A 22,149-nucleotide genomic window follows, 5' to 3' on the forward strand; every position below is an offset into this window, starting at 1 on the left:
GAGTTTTAGTTTCATTTTTGAGCACTCTGATTAGTCACAGAAAAAGTCACTTAAATAAATACAGCAAGTAGCTGTCATAAAAAACACAGCTGCATGGTATCCCTTCTACCTGCACAAAAAAAATGGTATACTCACAGATGAAGATGCAACCACTCATAAGAATTCTTTCATCATCCCTTTTACATTGTGACACTCTTAAGAAACTGCATATTAACCTCTTGAAGAAGATACTATTGTGAAGAACACCTAACCAAAACTTACAATTCTGTCTTTGAGGGCCAGAAGTTCCTCCTCTTCCTTCTTCCGTCCTTCAAAATGATTATCAATCAAGGCTTGAAGCTCAATCAAATCTTTGTTCTGCCTCTTCTTTTGAATGTCCTGGAGGAAGAAGAGAAAGATGTGACCATGAGGATGGCAGAGACAATCATAATATTACTTCTTTGATTATATAGATCCTTTCACTTGACATTCCATTTATATCCCCATTTAGTAAAACACCAAACATTTCCTCTTATGGTTTTTAATTAGGGAAGATATTATGAAACTTGTTTAGATCCAAGATGGAAGTTCTTTTTACTTCCAAAAAGTAAAAGTTTTACTTTTACCAGTTCTCTTGGTTAAACTGTATTGAATTTTTAGAGGGGCCAATAACAGAACAGAGTTAATAGTATATGAACAGTAGGGGTCAGCTGTACTTACATCAAAGTCTACTTTCTCACCCTCTGGGATTTTAGGAGCAGTCAGTCTATGAGGGTGGGGAAAGAGAAAAAAAGATTTTTAGCTCCAGAGGTAAACATTCTCAGAACCTGGAGTAGTGATGCTGTTGGTAAGAACCATTCACAGTAAAACAACAACAACAACAACAAAACCCCGATAATCAAGATTGACTGAACATTATGTACGAAAACAATAAGAGTTGTGATAATATATTGCTGAGGTGTCAAACTCAAGTGAGTTGAAAAGTCAAATTCCCCTTCTCAGGTTCCCAGGAACAATATGCATAACTTTGTTTCTACTGAAAAAGGCCAATTCCACATGAACTCCTGACAGAATTATTGTCAGGACAAAAAGGAGGGGAGGACGATGTACAGCAATATGTAAATAAATGCAGATATTAATAGCAGCAAGCTATTAATTCAATTTCAATTTAATATTAAATTGAAAGCAAAAACAACAAACATTGCAGACCTAGGAATATATACATTTACTGCTGGGGTATCCAAACATTTTGGTAGGAGGGCCACATCATCTCTCTGACACTGAGTTGGGAGCCAGGATAAAAAAGAATTAATTTACATTTAAAATTTGAATAAATTTACATAAATGAATTTATTAGAGATGGAACTTATATGAATGAATGAAGGTCTTGCAGCAGCTCAAGGCCTATAAAAGGCCTTGCACAAAGCAAGGCTGACCTTTCCTTTGCTGCCGCTGCTGCATCACAGACGTGAAACAGCAAGCAGTGGAGGGAACCCTCGTCCCACAGCTCATGCAAGCAGTCAGACAGTCGCCCTCATGCTGAGAGCAGCTGTGTCTGGCCAGCATGGGCTCCAGCAAGTCTCCAGAGGGCCAGAGTCTCATTGGAGACTGGGGACTCCCCGCGGGCCAGATTGGGAGCCCTGGAGAGCCACAAGTGGCCTCAGGGCCGGGGTTTGGGCACCCGATTTGCAGCATAAATACAATAAGGAGAAGTAAGTGAGCCTGCAATCCTATACAGTTGCTTGAGAGTAATCCCCAGTGAACCCAGTGGGACTCTGAATACACATGCATGGGATTGCACTTTTTACTAAGAGCATTGACCTCCTGGTTCTGAAGATGGATCAGCTTGACAAAGGTAGTAACTTTGGCCTTTGGCAATTCACAACCTCACTCCCTCATTTTCTGTGTCCCATGTGCAGTCAAATTGACACCATCATTAGGGTTCTATCTTTTCACTCTTATGAGTGTGTGCACACACATAAGTGTGAGTCTAGGACTCCTTAATTTTGACACCCCCCCCATTGCTTTATTTTTTATCCCCACAATAAAAGCTATTTATTGTTGTACATTTAACCTCACCTCCCTCCTCTTTTCATACCATTCCACTGAGCTGTGCCATCAGCCATTGCTCCCTGCACAAGCAACAGGTATCCTTTGCGTGCACATTACATGTCAAAAACATGCCTGGCAACTGTGGTTTCAGACATTCTAATCAAATGTCATAAGTCACTTGATTGTGCTTCTGTGGAATGTCCAAAGGGAGGGATACAAAAGCTTCACTTTGGACGTGGCAGAGTGGCACAACCAGTTGAATGTGAAAGCTTCTGTTCCTCTGGCTGGTACTGCTTTTTTACAACATCTGAAACCATCTTAAATAAAGACTAAACAAGACTTATCACAACATCTGCTTGTACACACTTACGTTGGTATTCTGGGCTTCTTCTCTAAATATAGACATTCAGGGAAAGAGAAAATAAGGGAAGGAAAGATGCAGAAAAACAATATTAGAAAAACAGGGAAATAAACTCTAGTCTGGTTTGCTAAAACAAAGAACCAGATAGGATGTCCAGTCTTATGCAAACATCCCAAAGGCACATGGTTACACTCCAACACTTCATAGAGACACACTCCTTAACAGACCAGTTTTACTCCAGCGTAAAACAGTACAGGAAAAATTAAACAAGAGTTCCCATGAAAGTTCCGACATAGCATCTGGAAGGCAACAATTTCCTGCGCTGTACGGAGTCCTGGTTCTCAAATCCTGAATGTCTTTGATGACCACATGCTATGTATGAACTCAAAGAATTCTGCCACACTTGCTCTTTCCCTTTTGGCTTTATGATGAGGTTTCAGCAAGAAAAAGCTCAGAGCTATTGGACACAGTATTGTGAACACAGCCTCACTGAAGGAACAATGAACATTCTGCCTCTGAATTTACAAGGATTCACTTGATGAGTTGATAGAAGAATAATTATGCTCCTTTCCGTCCAGGGCTATCTACATTCACAAGAATGATATTAAGGGATAATGTTAAGATATGTTCTTCCTTTCCTTACTCTCCAACCCCAAGCAACATTTCTCAGTCTTATAAAAGAAAAAAGAGAACTATCTTCCTGGTTGAGAAGGTAACCTCAAAGTAAAATCTCAGAGGTATCAAATTTGTCTAAAGTTTGTCTAAATTTTATGGATATGATTTGTTTAAAAATGTTCTTTTAAAAAAGTAAAACAAACTTGGGAACAACTTGAGTTCAACACTGAAATCATTCTAATCAATGCCAGCATAAGGGTTATTCAAAAAGAATGGCACATGCTGAAGTGGGGGTGGGGAGAGAAATTGTGGGGAGAGAAAAAAGTTGTCATATACGTGTGCTCCCTCCACAGTTAATACTAGATGCCAACAAATATGCGTCCTTGCTTGATTTTCAGTTTTTAGATCATAAACTCCCATGTGTATTCATCTTTCCTGATTCTAGTCCATCTAAGGTCAGTTAGCCACAAAAATATATACACACACAACTTTTTACTTTTTGTTCTCTTCAACTCTTCCCTTTAGGAGTACATAAATCTGGCAGAATTTGAGGAGCTAATGCATGACTGCAGTGGTCATAGATACATATTGCTTTGTATTGTTTTGTATTGCTATATAAAACATAAGCTACTGTTCTTAATAAAACTGGGCATATTCGCTTAGCCTATGCTCCTTGATGTATTGTAAAGAGCATATATACTTTGTAGGCCTTTATTTTTCTTATCCATTAAGCATGGAGCTTTTCATCTGAAACATGATGAAATACAGGGGTATGAAAACAGAAATCACACCAAACAGTCTTTCATGGATGTTATTTGGTAACACACAAGGATCCCTTCCCATAACCCTTTATATCAATGTATCACTGTTATATTCCTACTGAAGCATAAAACTAAATGTTAGTAGACTATGCCACTAAAGAGAAAATGGTTTTTTTTTTAAAAAAAAAACTCTGTTCTTTATGAGTTTTTTCTGTGTATATTTCACACGTGTGTCTGTAAGATTTAAAAAACATGTACCATTGGCCAAGGCAACCACAAGTCTAGGCATCTGTTGGTTCTTCAGCAATACATAATTCCATGAACATGTGGTTAAAAAAAAGGTTAGTTTTCTCATCCTGGAATAAAAAGTTATGTTTTTGTACTTCCAGGATACCAGAAAGGGTAAACCAAAGATAATCTGTTCTACGTTTTTTTATTAATACCTTCAAGTGCATGACAACAAATGATGCAGTGTATGCACAGAGACCTGTCCCAAGGTTAGGGTTCATTTTAAAGACAGTCTCTTTTTTTCCCCAAGGAATTGGGTGAAAAAACTTGGAAATCATCATGGCAAAATCTTTTATTTGGATGCTATTTATTTTATCCCAGGTTCTGTTTGTTTAGGCTCTTATATATCACAGTTGTGAAACATAATCCCCATCAGGATCCTGCCAAAAGGGTCTTCCAATGTTTTGCTCCCAAATAATGAAACAGCTGTAAAGTAAGCTTGAGATTTGAAGGGAAAGGGAGTTGATCTCATGTACAAAAAGCTTGGAATTCTTCCCTTCAGAATCTGAAATGTAGAAAGGATCAAAACATACAAGTCAGGGAAGTTTGTTATTTTGTCCCAGTATCTGTATTGGCCTCCACTAGAAAACCCAAAGTTTCTACTAGCAAATCCCACTAATGACATTAATGAATAATATTCCACATCTGCAGGAAATTAATACAGATATTTGAGGAGAGGCATCTGGTGAACTGATAACCAGGCTTCAGACAAAGCAAAGGGGCTAGAGGCTACTCCTAACAATACAGAAGCCTAAAATGTTTGTAGATTTGCAACTGTGATGATTTTGCCCAGCTTCTGGTTTCACACTGGGTGAGGATTAGAAGCAGAGGGAAAAAAGTGTTAGAAAAAGAGGGTGTGTTATCTCCAAGCGACACCAAGATACCATCACAGGATTCTCCTTCTTCTCCAGCTGCAGACAAAAGGCAAAAAGAACAATCCAGTCAAAGTGCTACCAGTAAGTTTCCCTACTTTTCCTCCCTACTTTCTTATCCACCTTCCCAACTTCTAGTTGTTAGAATCCTCCATTTCCATACTCTCTGCATAAGAGGGAAAATATATCCAGTGGTTGAACTGGGAGATAAGAATTTGCCTATAAGAAACGCCAGTCTCTGAGGGTCAATTTTTTTCCCCACCTAAGCAGTGAAGATCTTCCTTGAACACTTAAGGACAAATTTAACATTTAACACATGTTTAGACAGCAAGCTATTTGGGTGTCAAAGAACTGGCTATTTTTGCTTATGTTACTATATAAAGCACTTGTTTTCAATCACCATAATCAAGGGAACTAATGTAGGCCATATCTATGATAACCCAGTTCCCACTTTATGCTCGTCCCAGCTATATGCTCGTTAACAGCTATAATTACGTATATGGGGTAAAACCTCAAAATGTGTTAACTTCTCCAGGGTCATTTTTCTAGTGGCTATTTTCTAATAGCCACTAATTTTCTAATAGCCACTAATTTTCTAGTGAAAATTCCATTTTCATAGAATATGGGGGAATATTGGCTTCCACGTAAGACCCTGGATAGTTATTAGTCATAGAACCAAACCATATTAAAGCAGTTTAAGTATCTCCTGGTGAATTGCACCCCTTTGCAATTTGAAACCCACCAAGTTGAATGCAGCCAACCAGTAATGTATGGTGACCAGTAATGTATGGAGACCTATTGGGAGTTTAATTAACCGGTGGTTTCTCCTTACCTTGGACAACCAAAAAAGAAGATTTATCAAGCACCTGGCAAGTGGTTTATTTTGCCATGTACTTTATTTTATCAAGTACATGGCAAGTGGTTTCCATTCAACCATATGGATTACAAACAGCTTAATCCTATCCAAGCCCCCCCCCCCGTACCACTGATGCAACTGCACCACTGCACACTGCATCCTGCAGGGGGGAGCAGTCCTAGAGGTCTCCTTCAGATAAGAGAACATTTGTTCCCTTGCCCATGGTAAGACGCTAAGGGCGCAATCCTACTCTCTGCTGGAACAGGCAAGCCAAGAGGCTTGAGTTGTATCCAGCGCAGGATAGGGACCTAAGGTGGCTCAGCCAGAGGCAAGGGGAAACTTTTCCCCTTACCTCCAGGTAAGGCACCCTTGCTCCTATGGGTCTCCTCGGACTTGTGCCACCTCCTGAGGTGGCACAAGTCTGAGGAGAGCGGAGCAACTTCAAGCCACTCTGAACTTCCCAGGAATGGGGGTTGGGATCCAGCATAAGCGCCGGATCCCAGCCCCGACGCCCGCTCCCCACCTGCCCACCCCTGGGGCTGCCTCCTTCCTGCCTCCTCCCCGCCCACCTCAGAGGCTTGCATTGGCCCAGCCAAGCCAACGCAAGCCTCGCCAAGGAAGCCGGCGCAGAGACTTGCGTCAGCCTCTACAGGCCAGCGCACCTTCGATTGCCAGCCTGGCTTCCTCCCGAGAAGGCGCAAACGTGCCATGGCACATTTGCGACCCTCCTGGGCCGACACAAGGCACTTGTGCCAGCCCAAGGGCGCCTCTGGATTGCGCCCTTAATGGATCTACTCAGACCTGCATTAATGACTGCTGGTGCAAGTCTGAGTTGGCCCAGGAGGGTAAATTGAAGCTGGGATGGGGGATAGGATACTGGCAGCACCACTGCCACCAATACTGCACCCTTCCCAGTCTCAACACATAACCCTCCTTGCCCTGGTCTCGTTCCTCCTCTTCCCCTTTCCACCTCACCTGCCCCTCACACTAGCTTATCAGCATGGCCACACAGCCGTGGCCACTTGCTGCTTGTGCTGGCAGCTGCCCAGAAGTGCTCTATGGTGCGTCGCCTTTGTAACAGCACACTGCAACACTGAAATGCTAGTTCCAGGGGTGCAGAAGTCCCATAGGATTGAGCCAAAAGTTATTTAGGTATACCTGAATGGTATTCTAGTTAGCTTGCTACAGACTAGGGAGAGACCAAATGAGGCATCCTGCCAAGTGGGACATCCTGTTTTCAGCACCCTCTTGTTTTTACCTAAGTAGAGGTCCAGATCCTGTGGCCTTGGGGAAGACACAGATGTCAGCTATAATAAATCCGCACAGTTTGACTGACTTAAGTTCTACTTTAAGCAATAAATATCACCTGAGAATTTGAAAGGCTGTTTTGGGGTTGCTTTGCTTCCTCACAATGTAATTTTCTATTACATTCAGTTTGGATAAACTACTAGGCTGGAATCAACAGAGCTGAAATGCCCAAGGGCTTTGACTTGGATATGGACAGTGCTGCCTTTTCTCCCTGTAAACAAGAGGGCATTGTGCTATATTATAACAAAAATAAGTAGAAAGTAAGTCTCAAGCCAACATTCTGGCTATACGTTCGTTACCACCAACCAAAAAGACACAAGCAAGTGGATCACAAAAGCTTGCTTAAGATTTGATGCCTTTTTGGTTGATCCTAATAAAGGTACCACCCAAACATGATTTTTTAAATAGTCCTTTCAGTTTCAAAATCTGACTACCACGTGGCATAGTGGGGTGCCACCTGAGAAATAAAAGCCTAAAGCCCCTGGGGGCACACAAATCTAACTGTATGGCTTTCTGGATGCCAGCCATCACACTTGAGGTTTCCTAGTATAAATCTGAAATAAAAACTATCAGTATTCAGCAAGTAACTGATTACTGGGAACTTTCACAAGCTGACATACTCTCTCCTGCCTTTCTCTTTGAACTTCATTATCCTCGTGGCCCTTTGAAACATCATTATCCAGTAATGTAGCATCAGAATAATATTCATCATCTGAAAACAAAGGCACCTTCGAAGTCTCCTTGTTGTATTGTGAAGATTTCACCTGATCTATCCATGCAATCTTTCCTTGTGCTCATCAAGAAACTCCTAAGAAAACCTGCTAAGAACAACAGCATCTCCCATTCTCATGTTGCCCAATTCTTCTTCTCTACATGCAAACAAAAATATTTTTGAACACTGTTTCCAGTGCCTGGAAGAGAAGATAAATGAAACATTTCCTTGGTCAAAATTCACATACCTTCTTCATGGACTTCTTCAAGAAGGGTCATGATGGAAGCAAGCAATGATGGGAAGCGGAAGATAAAGGAAAAAGAATATGTATGTGAACACTTTTGAGTGTAGTGGGTTGTACAAGGAAGGAATGCATGAAGGGGAATAGAGAAATACTAGTTAAAAGAGGATTGTGCAGCACGGGTGCCTGGAGAAGCTATGAGGATGTAAATAAAATAACCAGCATAAGATTAAGGTAGCTGTTAAATTGAGAGCATTCAGTGAAGGACACATTATAAGTGATAGTTCGTTAATAGTACTTGTTGATCTTGTTTCTTCTCTTCCAATATCCCAACACACGCACACGCACACACATATATATACTCTGTGCACACATCAGAGCTAATATGAGAATTTGGAAGTCATGTCACATACCTGGCTCATGAACTTCATCAGGTGAGAAGTATCATGGAACAAGATGTAACAAACAACACGAGAATGAAAACAAGAGGAACATGTTATTACTGGGTCTTTGAACTCATCTTTGAGAGTCCAGAGGATGGGAGAAAAGAAAGCAGTGGGGCATATTGATATCAGCTGGAAAGAAAATAAATAGCATTTAGAGAGACATTTAAAGGCAGCCAAGTAGGTAAGCAATGAAGATGAATGGCAATAAACAGGTAAATGGGCAAGTAGATGTATGATATATGATTTGTGAATTACTTATCAACATGGCAAAAACCAAGAAGAATTCACCATCATATTTTGCAAAAGGTAATCTTGGTTGTACGTAACCACATGATAACCATCATGGTTTAAATAACATGATCCTGAAGAAATGCAAGGATGATTATATTCATGTGGAGTGCAGTTATAGTAAGAACCTTGCCAAGGACCATCTTCAAGGAACCAAGAACCTCAGAAATGAGTACACTTCTTTCTGTTTCTTTTTCCCCGGGTTGATTGTCTAGTCCATACTTCATATGTAGTATGAAACACGCAACAATATGTTGAAATTTTTCAACATATTCCTTTTTAACAATATGTTGAAAAAAGGTTGAAATTCTGTTGTTGATCATCATAAGGTGCACAAAGTTTTCATACTTCAAATAAGGAGGAGAAAAAGTGCTCACAGACCTGCATGGTTAATTTCAGGGTAGCTATGGCCTTAAATTTAATACGCATGCAAAATAGGCATGCAAAAGTATGAGTAAGCTGAACACTGTGATAATTATCGAACAAATATTTCACTTATTCATTCTAGTAGCAAGAATAAATATGGTTTGTAATGTTGGAGTACTCTTTGCACATCAGTGGCTCAAATTCTACCCCAAAAGATGGAAACCTGGCTTCAATCGGTAAAAAAAAAAAAGACCTGTCATGGATTCATCTGGGTGTAGGCAGAACAAAGCCTTAAGCCAGAAAGTTCATTTAGCTATCCTATTCTTTTCCAATTGCTTGCATTTTCACTTATGGATTTGGAAACTTTTTAAGGTATCATAATATTACTAAAAATAATTTAAAATCACTTTGTCTTTGTCAAGGATCTATTCTTCTTTCACATGTTGCAAAGAACATGTGTTGTAGAAGGTGTGGGATTGTGTTCACTGCCTTGGCACTCATCTCAAATTTACATTCAGCGTAGCCTGTAGAAGAGCCTACATGTGATGTTAAAAGCACACAGAAAGGGGCAAGGACAAGCAAGGTAAAAGGTGCAATCCCGTTCTCTATTCTATATGTTTTCATGGCGATATGCGAAGACAACTTTCATCTTTCCTGACTCTGTGGTTCCCCCACTAGCTGCCAATTCTGTGAGTATTCCAGATACTTCTCCATTGCAGATGTTTGTATCCCCCAGAGGTAAAGGATGTTAAATTTCAAAACAATAATATCATCTAGTATATTAAAACTAGTTAATAGAGTTATTTATTGTTATCTCTTGTTTCCTTACTCCACCTTTGAATTCCTGTGCACACTCCCCCTTAAGACAACCAGAGGAATTCAGAAGTCATGGCACATACCTGGTTCATGAACTTCATGAGGTGGGAAGGGTCAACAGGGGGAAAGGAAAACAAGACAAATGAGAAATACAGGACGGTTACAACCTTAACCTCTCACAAGTAAAGGTTGAAAGAAATACAGGTATATAGTTTATGAATAGGTTAAAAGGATGAGAAAAAGAGAGCAAGCATACATGAAAAAAGGGAAGGATAGAAACATGCAAATGAATGTGGTAAATCAGGAGTAGGTTTTATGAAACAGTTAGATATAAAAACATCATCACTACCAATTAATACTGATTATATATAAAAGTGCTAGGCATTGTACATGACTAAAAGTAAGCTGTTCCCTGCCTGCAGGCTTACAATCTAATAACAGTTACATATGCTTCCAATTATAAAAATTAATGCATTTCTCATGTAGCACAGAAGATTCATATCTGTTATAAACTTCAACCAAGGGAAAAGAAGAACATTGTAAATGTCAAATACATAGGACAGCAGTTCCCAAATGTTTTAGCATTGGAATCCACCTTAAAAAAAACTTCATTTTACCAGCTGCTTAAGCCTCTGTGGATCTTAAGGTGACTGGGCAGCAGTGCTCCCCCCACCCAAGTATCAGGTTGTTTAACCCTTGATGTACATGGTCTAATCGGATTGTCAGTTTCATAACCAACCAAAAATTGGGTCATGACCCACTGGTGGTCCACGAACCCACAGTCTGAGAACTGCTGACATAGGAAACCCTACACTTTAAAGAACTATACTTTCCTATGTAGTCAAAAGATTGGTTATGGGAAGTCCAATCCTACTTAACTCCCCGCGTGGCGAAGCAGCCGTGCCAATGGGGCGCCTGCTGCATCCTGCACGGGAGTTTCTGGCTGTGAAGGCCTCTTTGATGTAGGGGAACAGATGTAAACCCTTGCTGCCCCAGTGGGTCTACTCAGACCTGCAGCAACTGTATAGCTGGCGTAAGTCTAAGTAGGTCCAAGTGCACCCAGGAAAGCAGTTCAAGGTTGGGAAGAGGAATATCACCAGTGCTACTGTCACCATTTCCCCCTTCTCTGCCTCAATCCACCTTACTCCCCATCCCATCTCCACCCTGTATTTGCCCCTCCCCACTCCATTCTACCACCCAACCTCCCACCCCCACACTGTTTTGCCAGCTCCGGCAAGGGCTGTTCTGCTGTCATAAGACGTCCCTTGTGCCAATAGGGCCTTTAATCTAAACTGGACTTGTCCTAATTTGGTTCTCATTCTTCCTTTAAAGAGGCAAGTTTGAACAGGAGCAAGCTGTGGCTGTAAGAGAAAATGAAAAAGAAGCCTGCCCCTTTGTCCTTCTAAGAACCTTCAACAACTGCTGCACTGCTACTCTTCACCATCTCCATTGTCATGTGTCATATGACAGGTGCCATGTGATGGAAGTTTTAAGTTTTCCAGTCTTGGATGCATGGATGGGACTGGACAGGGGATAATTCTATAGATGATTAATAAATAAAGGTGATCATAGAGATGCACTAACTAGGCTAGAATGTTGGGGAATGGAATGGGAGAAGGATTCCTCTCTAAAACAAAAGATTTGGAGTGGGTGGCAAGGTCTTTAGAGCTCAAGCCTATGCATGTCTACTCAGAAGTAAGTCTCATTATAGTCAATTAAGTTTACTCCCAGGTAAGTGTAGAAAGGCTTACAGCCTCGATGGGTGCTTTGGGGAAATGTTTAAGTTTTATGCTTTCTTCCTTCTTCCTCATATTCTTTATAAGTTAGCCTAAGAGTAATTTACAGATACGTATTTAGTTATTTCTGTATATGTTTGTCATCTCTGGGTAACCTACCTAGGGCTAGGGCAGAATATGTTGAAATGGGGGGAAAAAAATCCAATATCCTTGTAACTTTCTATGAAGAAAATACAGGGTATGATACATTCCCACACCCTTGGGGCTTGATCCAAAATCCAACAAAATGTTTTTTGTTAGCAGTAGTGGGTTTGGGATCACACTAGCCTGAACTATAGACTTCTCCATTCAGTCAGGTTTGAGAATCTGACAGAACCCATCTCCCTTCAACAAAAGCTATAGATGATAGGTAGCATATTCTACCATTCCAATTGATGGAGCCTTAACAAATCTAGATCTGTATTTATATTCAAAATTACTATGTAGCCTACAAAGTATGGGCCAAAACAAAGTCAAAGAGATCATGCATTTGGAACAGACATTTCCTTAGGAAAGTCAGAACTAAGGAGCCTATTCTTGTCAAAATCCCAGCAGATTCTCCACTAGCTTATGTTCAAAAGGGCTCTTTAGTCAATAGAGAATCCTCGGTTCACAAATGCTGAGCACATCATCTAGCATTCAACGTTTTACTGTTTTCATGCACAAAAAGGATCACCAGATAAAAATAAGGATTATATCAGTGAGAACATCTGTTACATGTTAAGATAATGTGTTGCTCTCCTGTTCTCTTCCATCACCTCTGAATTATTGCACACACACACTACTATGGGATGGAAAGAGAATGATTTAGAAGTCAAGTCACATACCTGGCTCAACATGAACTTCACCAGGTGGGAAGTGTCATGGAACAACATCAACCGAAAACAAGAATATTAGAGAAAAAAATGTGATTATGATAGACTTAAAGTATTCAAGGCAATGTTAAGAAGAAATCAACTTATTATAGGAAAGCAAATTAGGGTAGTTAGTAAGAAGTTGAAAAGTGTCTGAGGAATGCAAAATGCTGGGTAATCGAGAGGGATGCAAAGCATGCAAATGCAGAGGCTGAAATGCAAAGATTTCAGGAGGTGCAAATGACTTGCAAGCCCAGAAGTGCTGCCAGCTTAAGCTCTGTTTACAAAGCTGTTCCATTCCTTTTAGGATACATCCGCATATTTCAGGGACAAGGTGAACTCATGATGGAGTAAAGCCTGCCCCACAATCAAAGTGTGCTAGATGTAGCCTGTGTTGTCTATACAACTGGTTTCCCAGTGTTAGCACATGTGTTCCCAGGGAAGGAACCTACCTGCCCCTTCCAGGAGTACTTCCTATGCTTCTGATTGCATGCTAGAGCCCCCAACTGGAACCTGGTCCGTGTGCATATGCCTGCTAGATGAGCCCTTGAGAATTAACTTATTTGCACCATATTTTAATCACTGGCAGTTTATAGATGAGGTACACACAGGTATCCCTCACTAAAAGTTAATTTTAAGAGCCAATGACAGTTCCTATTCCTTGCTCAACCCTCCACCTCAATCCCATGAAGCATCTGTTTTTCATGAGTTCTGAATGGTTACACAGGCCATCGAAGTACAAAGTTTTAGGTTGCATTTGAGTCTTTTACTTGTGTTACCCCAACGAGGCGAGATGAAGTAGTAATGAAAAAGACAGTACAAAAAAACCAAGCCTATGTTGCTCCTAGCAGGCTTGCAGAGATTGGGAATCGTCCTTCCTATCTGTCACTGGGATCCTCTAGCACAGAGCTGCAGGGAAGATCATGAAGTGGGTGGGAGAACACATCAGTGTGAAGAACCAATGCAAAGTCAGCCCAGAACAAAGCAGGAGTGCAGGTACAATTTTACTCCCAATGCCATTCAGTCCTCAATCAAATCATGGCTGCAGACACTAGGCCTTAAGAGCACATTAAAGCAGATACCCCTTCTGTTTTTAATATCCATTCCAAAAGGGGAAATAAAGGCAGATTGGCAAGCAGGTCACCTTTTACATGAGCACAGAATAAGATCTGGCACCATAGTAAAAATTTGGGGTATAATTTTTAGATCTGCAATCCTATACAGTTTACTCCTTATCTGGGAGTAAACCCCACTGGATACAGTGGAACAAACTTCTGAGTAAACATGTTTAGGATTGCGCTGTTAAGTGCCTGATACTTTCAGTGAGTTCAGAAGAACTAGGCTGGATACAATGTCCATTGAACAGTATGCAGCTTACCTCATATCTGTGCTGCATGGTGTGGTACAGTCTTCCTTCAAACTTGTCATGATGATCAAGCTACCCCTGGCAAGAAAGATCTCCCCAGGATAGTTTGGTCATCTGTATGGGTCATATTCATGTGCTCAGATTTTGCAGTGCAGTTTGCTGAAAGTTAATGCAGAGTTCCTTCCAACAGATAAAACTAAATCTTATCTGTATTCACATCTGCAAGAGGTGATTCTAACAATATTTTTTTTAATCTACAAATGCAAGTGGAAGCTGTCATGCTGGGAAAAAAACACTGGTGTGAATTTGTATTCCAATATAATGTTTTCCACATAACCTTCAGCACAGTTTTCTTCACAGAGGGGCAAAAAGCTCATTATATTGGAATTCTCCCTCATACAAACCAATGGAAAGTTATTTGTTCAAAGACAGCACCGTGAAATGGAAATTTGAGCAACACACAAACACATCCAATCAATTCTAATTGTATGGTGCAATCCTATAAAGGTTTATTCAGAAGTTAATTCCATGAACCCTCAGGTAAGTGTTTATACCAGGGGTGGCCAAACTTGCTTAATGCAATAAGCCACATATGATAAACTTCAATGTTTGAGAACTGCAATAGTTAAGAAGCATTTAAATTCTGAAATATATTTACTTACTATAATATTAAACTTACATTTTAATCCAGTGGACTCTCAGTCCATGTCCAGTAAATAATTATAAAGCTTGAAAACTTATTTACTTTTTATATTAATTGTGATGCAAAAAGGAGCTCAGCCAACATATTTCTGAGAGCCGCACTTTATGTCAAAAAGAGCCACAAGTAGCTTGCAAGCCACGGCTTGACAACCTCTGGTTTATAGGATTGCAGCCATAAGTAATTCAACTGAATTAAATAAATAGTGCAAATTGTTTAAGACACTTTGCCCTTAGAATTTGCAAGGGGTTTATCTGCTTTCTCTATCATCAGTGTCTTTCTGCATTCAGTTATTAGAAAAGGTAGATCTGTGGTGACACATCTCCTTCCACAGCTTTAAGGGATGCAGTGCGCCATTAGCTGCTGAACTGAGACACCTTAACACATACCTTCCTCTTGAGCTTCTTCAGGTGGAAAGTATTGTAAAAAGAGAAGGAAACAGTGGAAAAGGATTAAAACAGGAAACATAAAGTTAGACTTCCTCTGTAAGGTGAATGGGGTTGAACGGAGAGAGTTAGGGAATATAAGTTTTCCCTATAAGTTTAAAATACAGCATATCAAATCAACAACAGACACATGGAATGGACACAACACACTTAGTAATGATAGGAAATGTTACTTGGATGGAAAGAACATGGCCAGGTGAAAAAGCATGCACACTCATCCGCAGAAACTTTGGTGAAATTTCCTAAAATCCCATGTTACAATTCAGCTGCTTTGGCCAATATGCCACATTTCAAATCCTGACATCTTAAGAGAAAATTACTATAATTTACGACGTGTTCCTGAAATATCAAAATTTCAAAAATTGCAAACAAATTCATTTGACGTTTTTGTTTTTTTTTTAATTTAAAAGTTGCCCACACCAACTTCTAACACTTCTTTTGGAGTACATGGGATTCATAACTGAGGGGACATTGTCTACACAGCATCAACTCAGTCCCATCACTGGAAATTTTTCCTTCCACACTAACGCCACTCAATCAAGACTTTGGAGTTAATTTTTTATTTTCTCATATTCCTTTTCTTTGGCCACCTCCAGATTCCTTACACAAAGCACGCTTCTGAAAAGGAAGACAGTGAACTCCAAAGGCAACACCACATACCTTCTTCTTGTGCTTCTTCTGGAAAATAAAATGGGAACAAGAGGCAAAGACAAAGACAATATGAAAATATTAGTTAAAACCTAAGAAAACTCACAAGCTAAGACGGGAGAAATAAGTGGTTAAAGACAGAGAATATATAGAAGATGAATCAACCACCTTAGAAGATACAGAAACAAGTCAGGCAAAGATATGAATAAAAAAACCAGAAAGATATAAAAGGAAACACTCTCAGTGGAAAGAAGCATGCAGATTAAAGAGGTGAAGAGAAACTCCTCAGCTAGTAACCTCACATTGAAATTAAGGGTTCCATCCAAGAGAAAGGAAAGGAGTAAGTTAAATAAGGGATGCAGAAAGGGAAAGAATATTCCTTTACTGGAAGAAATTGCCTGTGATCGGTTAGCACCCTTAGAGATCTCTTTGTGAATTTGACAAGTGGTTGAAGATGGAGTTTCAAAAATGCCCTTACTCACAACAGTGCTAACACAACATCACATCTTTTGTGATTGTAATTGAAAAAACAACACTGCCTCAACCCCAGTTGTCAGAATAAGGACAGGCACTGGATCTCAGCACAGATGAAAAGTTTGCACACATAGTAGTAGAAGTTTGCTGGTATGGGTGTTTCTGTACTGGGATGACTTGTCTATGTTTCTCAAATAATGGTAATCTTTCGTTCCAACAGAAGCCATGCTAGTATACCCAGAGCCTCAAGGGCTGCACTGTATTTTTCACACCATGACACTTCTGCTCCACTCCCAGCATTCTCTTCTGTAACTACTAAGAGTAGTGACAACCAGATTAGCACTGCAAAGCTAAAAGGTGCCACATAAAGCCTCTATGAGTGGCATGTGGAAAGAATAGTGCCGTTCTTGAATAGTCTAGAAGACCTGACAAGCCAAAATCAGTGTGCACATTATTTTCTGTGGTCTACAGTACATGGAAAGGTATCCAACATGTATCCTCAGTGCAATGGAACAAATCCCTATTTCTGTTTGGGGTGGATGAAAGAGAAAGGTGGTCATAAGAACATAAGAGCACTGCTGGATCAGGCCAAAGGCCTATCTGGTCCAGCATCTTGTTTCACACAGTGACCACCCTAATTTGTGTTGGGGTAGATTACAAGCAGGGAATAGTCATCCATTATGGGAAAATACATGAGCCCAGGAAAGATACGAGGACACGATATAGGCACTTTGCTGCAGCTAAGCAGGTCTAGGTCTGTTTAGTCCCTAGAGAGGAGACCACCTAGTGGAGGAGACCACTCTGAGCTCCATGATGGAAGAAAGGTGGAATATAAGTATAATCACATAATTGGATCTCCAAATATGAGACTGGTCTTAGGTTATACATTGCTAAAACAAAACAAAAACAACATTCCTCCAAATGCATTTCTTTCTCTCCCTTTGTAAATTGAATGCAAAGATGCATTATCAAACACCAAAGGATTATATGTGACCTGCAGTTACCACTCTCTTCAAAATCTGTAGCTACCATTCCAAAATATCTGGGAACCTTCCCACTTATTCTATTTCAGGTTTTTTCTTTTTAGAGCACAGCAAAAAAGGCTTGGAGGAAATCTGCTTTATTGTAGATTGTACTTGATTGTACTGGGGAAACACATTAACACCTCCATTACCACAGAGTATTGGTAGCTAATAAGTAATATAATATGAGGTCTTCTTCAACACCCTGGTTCTATAAACTATTGAAATCTTTGTCACAGACAAAATTTTACAAACAATAAACTCAGCAGTGTTAAAGCTGCGTGAGAGGGAACCTCTAAACTCCATCTTCTCAATACTCCCGTACTGCTGTACAGTAACTTGTCAAATCATTAGTCAGCTAAAGATGATATGTATTCCCAAACTTGTATTATCAATTTGTACATTATATTATGGTGCAGTTCGCAGTCTGTTTAGGGCTGGAACATATACTGGGAGCTTTAAATCTAATTCTGCCACCATGAGTGTAAGAAATGAATACAGCTGGATGTACTTGCAGCAATCAGATACCAACTTGGTCACCTGGTTACTTATAATGTACATTTAATCAGCTGCAGAGAAGATCTAAGTTCTAGCCATGTGAAATGGCCTTGGGCTTTAATCCTGCAGTAACTGTATTTAACCTAACATTTCAGATCATCATTAGCAGACAATAACAAAGGCATGGGTGAATGACAGGCAGTGAAGGAGTTGAAGATCAAGGGATCAGAGAAAGAGAAGGTACATTCCAGGTAGGTTTTGGTTACCTTCTTCTTCGTATTCCTCTGCATTGAGATGGAAAAAAGCAAAACAAGAAAAGCAGCAGAATCAACAACAATGCCTAGCAATTGCAACACAAGGACCACAAGAACAGACACAAAAGAACTCACTGACAGTTGCAAAACTTTCCCTTTATAAAGAGTAAAAAAAAAGGATCTTCTAAGGAATTCCATTCAAGTGTCTGAAGGCAAGCAGGTACAAAAACAGATTGGATGTTTTCTCCCGCAAAAATAAGAGACGTTGAGTTTGTATGGGAAAATTATGTAATTCTAATACAGATCCGACATACCTTGATGTTAGTACTCAACCTGAGAGTCCATTGAAATAAGTGAGGTTTCACATCTGTCCAATCAAGGTACCTTGGATCAAAGAACTCTCCACAGAGGATCTCTGCCCACCAAATGTTGCTCATCATATAGTCTTATACAATCAGTCACAGGCAGTTCACTGTCTACACTGTTATATTGGAATAACCACATATATATGTGGGATAGTGACTTTAAAATTCATTAAGCCCTAGATACCAAACAAGTAAATGAAGATGAGAGTTATGTTTAACATTGATCTGATGATTGCCTGTGTATTGGATTGTAATCTGGTGTAAAACAGAAACTAACAGCCCAATCCTATGCATGTCTACTCAGAAGTAAGTCCCATAGAGTCAAAGGGGCTTACTCCCAGGAAAGTGTGGATAGTATTGGGCTGTACTATTTGTAAGGGATCTCTACTAGTAGTTAATTAAATAACAATGCAATTTCCTTCATGGAATGTTTTGCCTTAAATTATGTAAAAGCTGGGATTATTATAATCAATGGAAGATTATCTGTACTGTTTTGCTGTCCCCCCTGGAAAAAGCAATTTATTTTCATTGTTTGAACAGTCTGGATTTATTTTACTAAGGCCACAATCCTAAACAATTTTTCAGTGCTGACATAAGGGCAATGCAACTCCGAGGTAAGGAAACAAACATTGCCTTACCTTGAGGAGGCTTCCTTGACTGCCCCCCAACTGCAGGATGCAGCACATGCCCCACTGGCACAGCTATGCCAGTGCTGGAAAGTTGGTTAGGATTGCGCCCTAACCCTACTTCACATTTGATGTGCACCTCTAGTATGGAATGTCTTTGCCTTTCCTGCCACTGTTTGTATATGGAGGAATGCAAGTGTATAAGCACTTAAGGGTTAGGATTGCGCCCTAAGACGCAATCCTGACATAAGGGCACTATGTCAGTGCTGGAATAAGTGTATATTGCCCTTATTTCCAGCACTGACATAAGGGCAATGCAGCTCTGATGCAAGGAAACAAACATTCCCTTACTTTGAGGAGGCCTTCATGAGTGACACCCAACTGCAGGATGCAGCACACGTCCCATTGGCACCACTATGCTAGTGCTGGAAAGCACTGACATAAGGGGTTAGGACTGTACCCTTAGAGGCTCTTCTTATACTGCAACTACCACATGAAGAGGCCTTGAAACTACTTCCACATTGGGAGGGCTCTGGGCAGTGATCCATTTTGTATATTTCCTCTTACCATGTAGATTAGCCCCTACCAAATACTCCTAATGTCTTACAGCATCATCTTACAACACCATAGAATACAAGCCGTATGATGGGAGGCAGTCAATCCACTGTACGCAGTGAGCTGGTACACTCAGAGTAACACGTTTTGTAGAGTACTGGCCATGTCAAGTCAGCTTAAAGGGGCCTCTATGGGATGGAGGTAGCTGGTGATACAGCCAAAGCCATCTCGTGAGGAGTTTGAAACCATTTCTGGACTTATGTCCAATGTAAGTGCAAACTAGACTGGCTCTTCAGCTGAAATCTTTGGATGGCACATCTTTGGATCCCGCTTCTAGAAGGGATGCGAGGACAAACCTTGAGACCCTGAGATAGATGAGCGTAGGTTGCAGACTTTTACTACATGGGCTGATCTCTCAAGAGTTCAACTATGGAAAATCCCGCTTCACTACAGAGGGCTGTGCGATGTGGTCTTCAGTTTTATTCCAGCTTTACAGTTCCGTGATTCAGATTTCTCATAAATGAGATCGGATCGAGGGAAATGCATTCAAAAATGTATGTTATTCAACAGTCCATAGCACAGGTGAATTCCATTCACATAAGCAAAACACCTGGTGCAGGCAATAGATACATTTACTTTCACATTTGATCACAATGCAGCATCATGTTGCTTTTTAACCATGTAGTGAACACGAACAAACATAGAATGAAGTAATAGACATACAGTGTGCAAGGTCATATATTTTTGAAACAGTCAGAGTTTTGCACAGTGGAAATGGACCAAGAATAGAAAGCAACTTCGCATAATTGTTTCCCCATATATTATAATAAAATATAATAAAAATTTTAAGAAGGTAAAATATTTAAAAATGAAATGCTGGATACAGTCTGTATTTTAAAAGACTATTTTAAGCATTTGTCCATTTAGACCAGTGGTTCCCAACCTAGGGTATGTGTACGCCCCCAGGGGTACTTGCTAGGACCGTTAGGGGTACTTGGAAAAGAATAATGGCAGGAAAAGGCAGGTCTGTGTTGGAATAACTTGCAGAGTTGGCAAGATAGACAGGAAAGCAGCTACCTGTCTGCAAAAGCCCCACCAACTACTAGTTTTTGGTCACCAATTTGTATAGTATTAGATATGGCTCAGTAGTTAGAAACAGGCACATTAAAAACCTGAAGCATAATGTGGAAAGTGATCCATCTCTAAGAATTTCTCAGGACATGTCTAACTCTTTGGTGCAAAACGGTGAAAAGGCATAGTCATTTTATGGGCTCCATGGTTGTAAAATGTGTCACCAGCAGGTGGCAGCAGCGCTACAAGAGCAAAGCAAAAGGGGAAAGACCAAGCTATGATTTGGGTGAGCTACAGAGAGAGAGAGAGAGAGAGAGAGCTCAAGCCATAGGAAACCAGGCATTGACCTCATGGGAAGGTCAATGCAAGCCAGAATGAAATAGACAGAAGAAAATAGCTTAAAAAGAATTTTCTACAGACTGCATATTTAGACCCTGATCCTATGTACTGCTGTGTAGTTCGCGCTGCATACGGCATCAGGATCAAAGCTCCAAGTGCCTGAACATTGCTGACTGGAACATGAACACCAGGCACAGTGCTTTTCAAGGAGTGAATCAATGGAGAGAGAAATAGAATTTTGGCTATTTTAAAGCCCTCATATTAGGCTAACTGCTCCTAATGCTGCCCAAGCAGCATTGTGCCAACGTGGGAATTTCCACTTGCTTTCAGAGGTGATTTTAGAGGCAGAAGGTGTCTGCCTTCACAGGAAGGGAATGCATTGTGTTGCCTGTTCTCTTACATCTGCTGAGTAGCTGCTTATTCCACAGCCATCTCTTCAAACTCACAGATGGAATACAGAGATATTCAGTGTGAGGATATGACTGAAATATTTCAGGTGAGCTCTTCATGATGTGGATCATCACAACTTAACCAGTGAATGACAAAGCTGGACATCAGCTTAAGATCTTACCTTCTTAATGCATACATTTTTAAAAAATCTGCTATTAAAAAGTGAATAGGCATCAGAAAAGTAAACCGAAAAAAGAGGCAGTTAAATGCACTGCTATATACTGTATTTAGAAAAAGTTGTTCATACTCACCCTCTACTTGCTCCCTGTTGGAAAAGAAAAGAAAACATGAAGCAGATAAGATCATGCCTCAGATTGGTTAAATTTTTTTTACATTTTAGTTGCTGACTGATTGATTTGCTATTTGTAAATCTGGCCCATATATCCTGCCTTATTTGAACTACTATCTCTCAGCTCTCAGTTATTGTCAGAATCTATCCTGGGAGTACAGTACTAGTCAGGTCCAGAGATTGCAGGCTTCCTGCACTAGAAGGTCACTCCTCATGCCTGACACAGCATCTCCCCTCTGACTATGAAGGCATCCCCTAACAAAGCTTCACTTTACTGATACCTCCTCCACTATGATTGACTCTCCTCCAAGCCATGTCAGTTCTTCTGGAAATCCCTCACTTTTCTATATTTTTACCAGAGTGGAGGCACTGATATACTGGATCCTTTTATAAACTGCTGCTCTGTGCTCTTTTTACACTTTTATCTGACTGCTGTTTTTAAGATGTGTTTTTGCA

At 40.3% G+C, this 22,149-nt stretch overlaps 1 protein-coding gene across 2 annotated transcripts in view; it reads right to left on the reverse strand.

Annotated features, from left to right (window-relative positions):
* The window catches only part of TNNT3 (troponin T3, fast skeletal type), a 34,248-nt gene extending 12,515 nt beyond the window's left edge, over positions 1-21,733 (reverse strand). Inside the window, exons 1-8 of one of the 2 annotated variants that reach the window (XM_066626912.1) lie at positions 21,656-21,733; positions 18,011-18,028; positions 15,763-15,780; positions 15,046-15,060; positions 8,052-8,066; positions 2,402-2,423; positions 700-745; positions 262-378 (exon numbers count right to left, since the gene is read on the reverse strand). In XM_066626912.1, the coding sequence (XP_066483009.1) occupies positions 262-378; positions 700-745; positions 2,402-2,423; positions 8,052-8,066; positions 15,046-15,060; positions 15,763-15,780; positions 18,011-18,028; positions 21,656-21,710 (306 nt within the window). In that variant the 5' untranslated portion in view covers positions 21,711-21,733. The remainder of the gene's footprint in view (positions 1-261; positions 379-699; positions 746-2,401; positions 2,424-8,051; positions 8,067-15,045; positions 15,061-15,762; positions 15,781-18,010; positions 18,029-21,655) is intronic. The other variant, XM_066626919.1, reaches the window with a different exon arrangement.
* Positions 21,734-22,149: the final 416 nt, after the last annotated feature.

This window comes from Tiliqua scincoides, chromosome 1 (assembly GCF_035046505.1).
Source record: "Tiliqua scincoides isolate rTilSci1 chromosome 1, rTilSci1.hap2, whole genome shotgun sequence".
In the NCBI taxonomy this organism is placed as follows: domain Eukaryota; kingdom Metazoa; phylum Chordata; class Lepidosauria; order Squamata; family Scincidae; genus Tiliqua; species Tiliqua scincoides.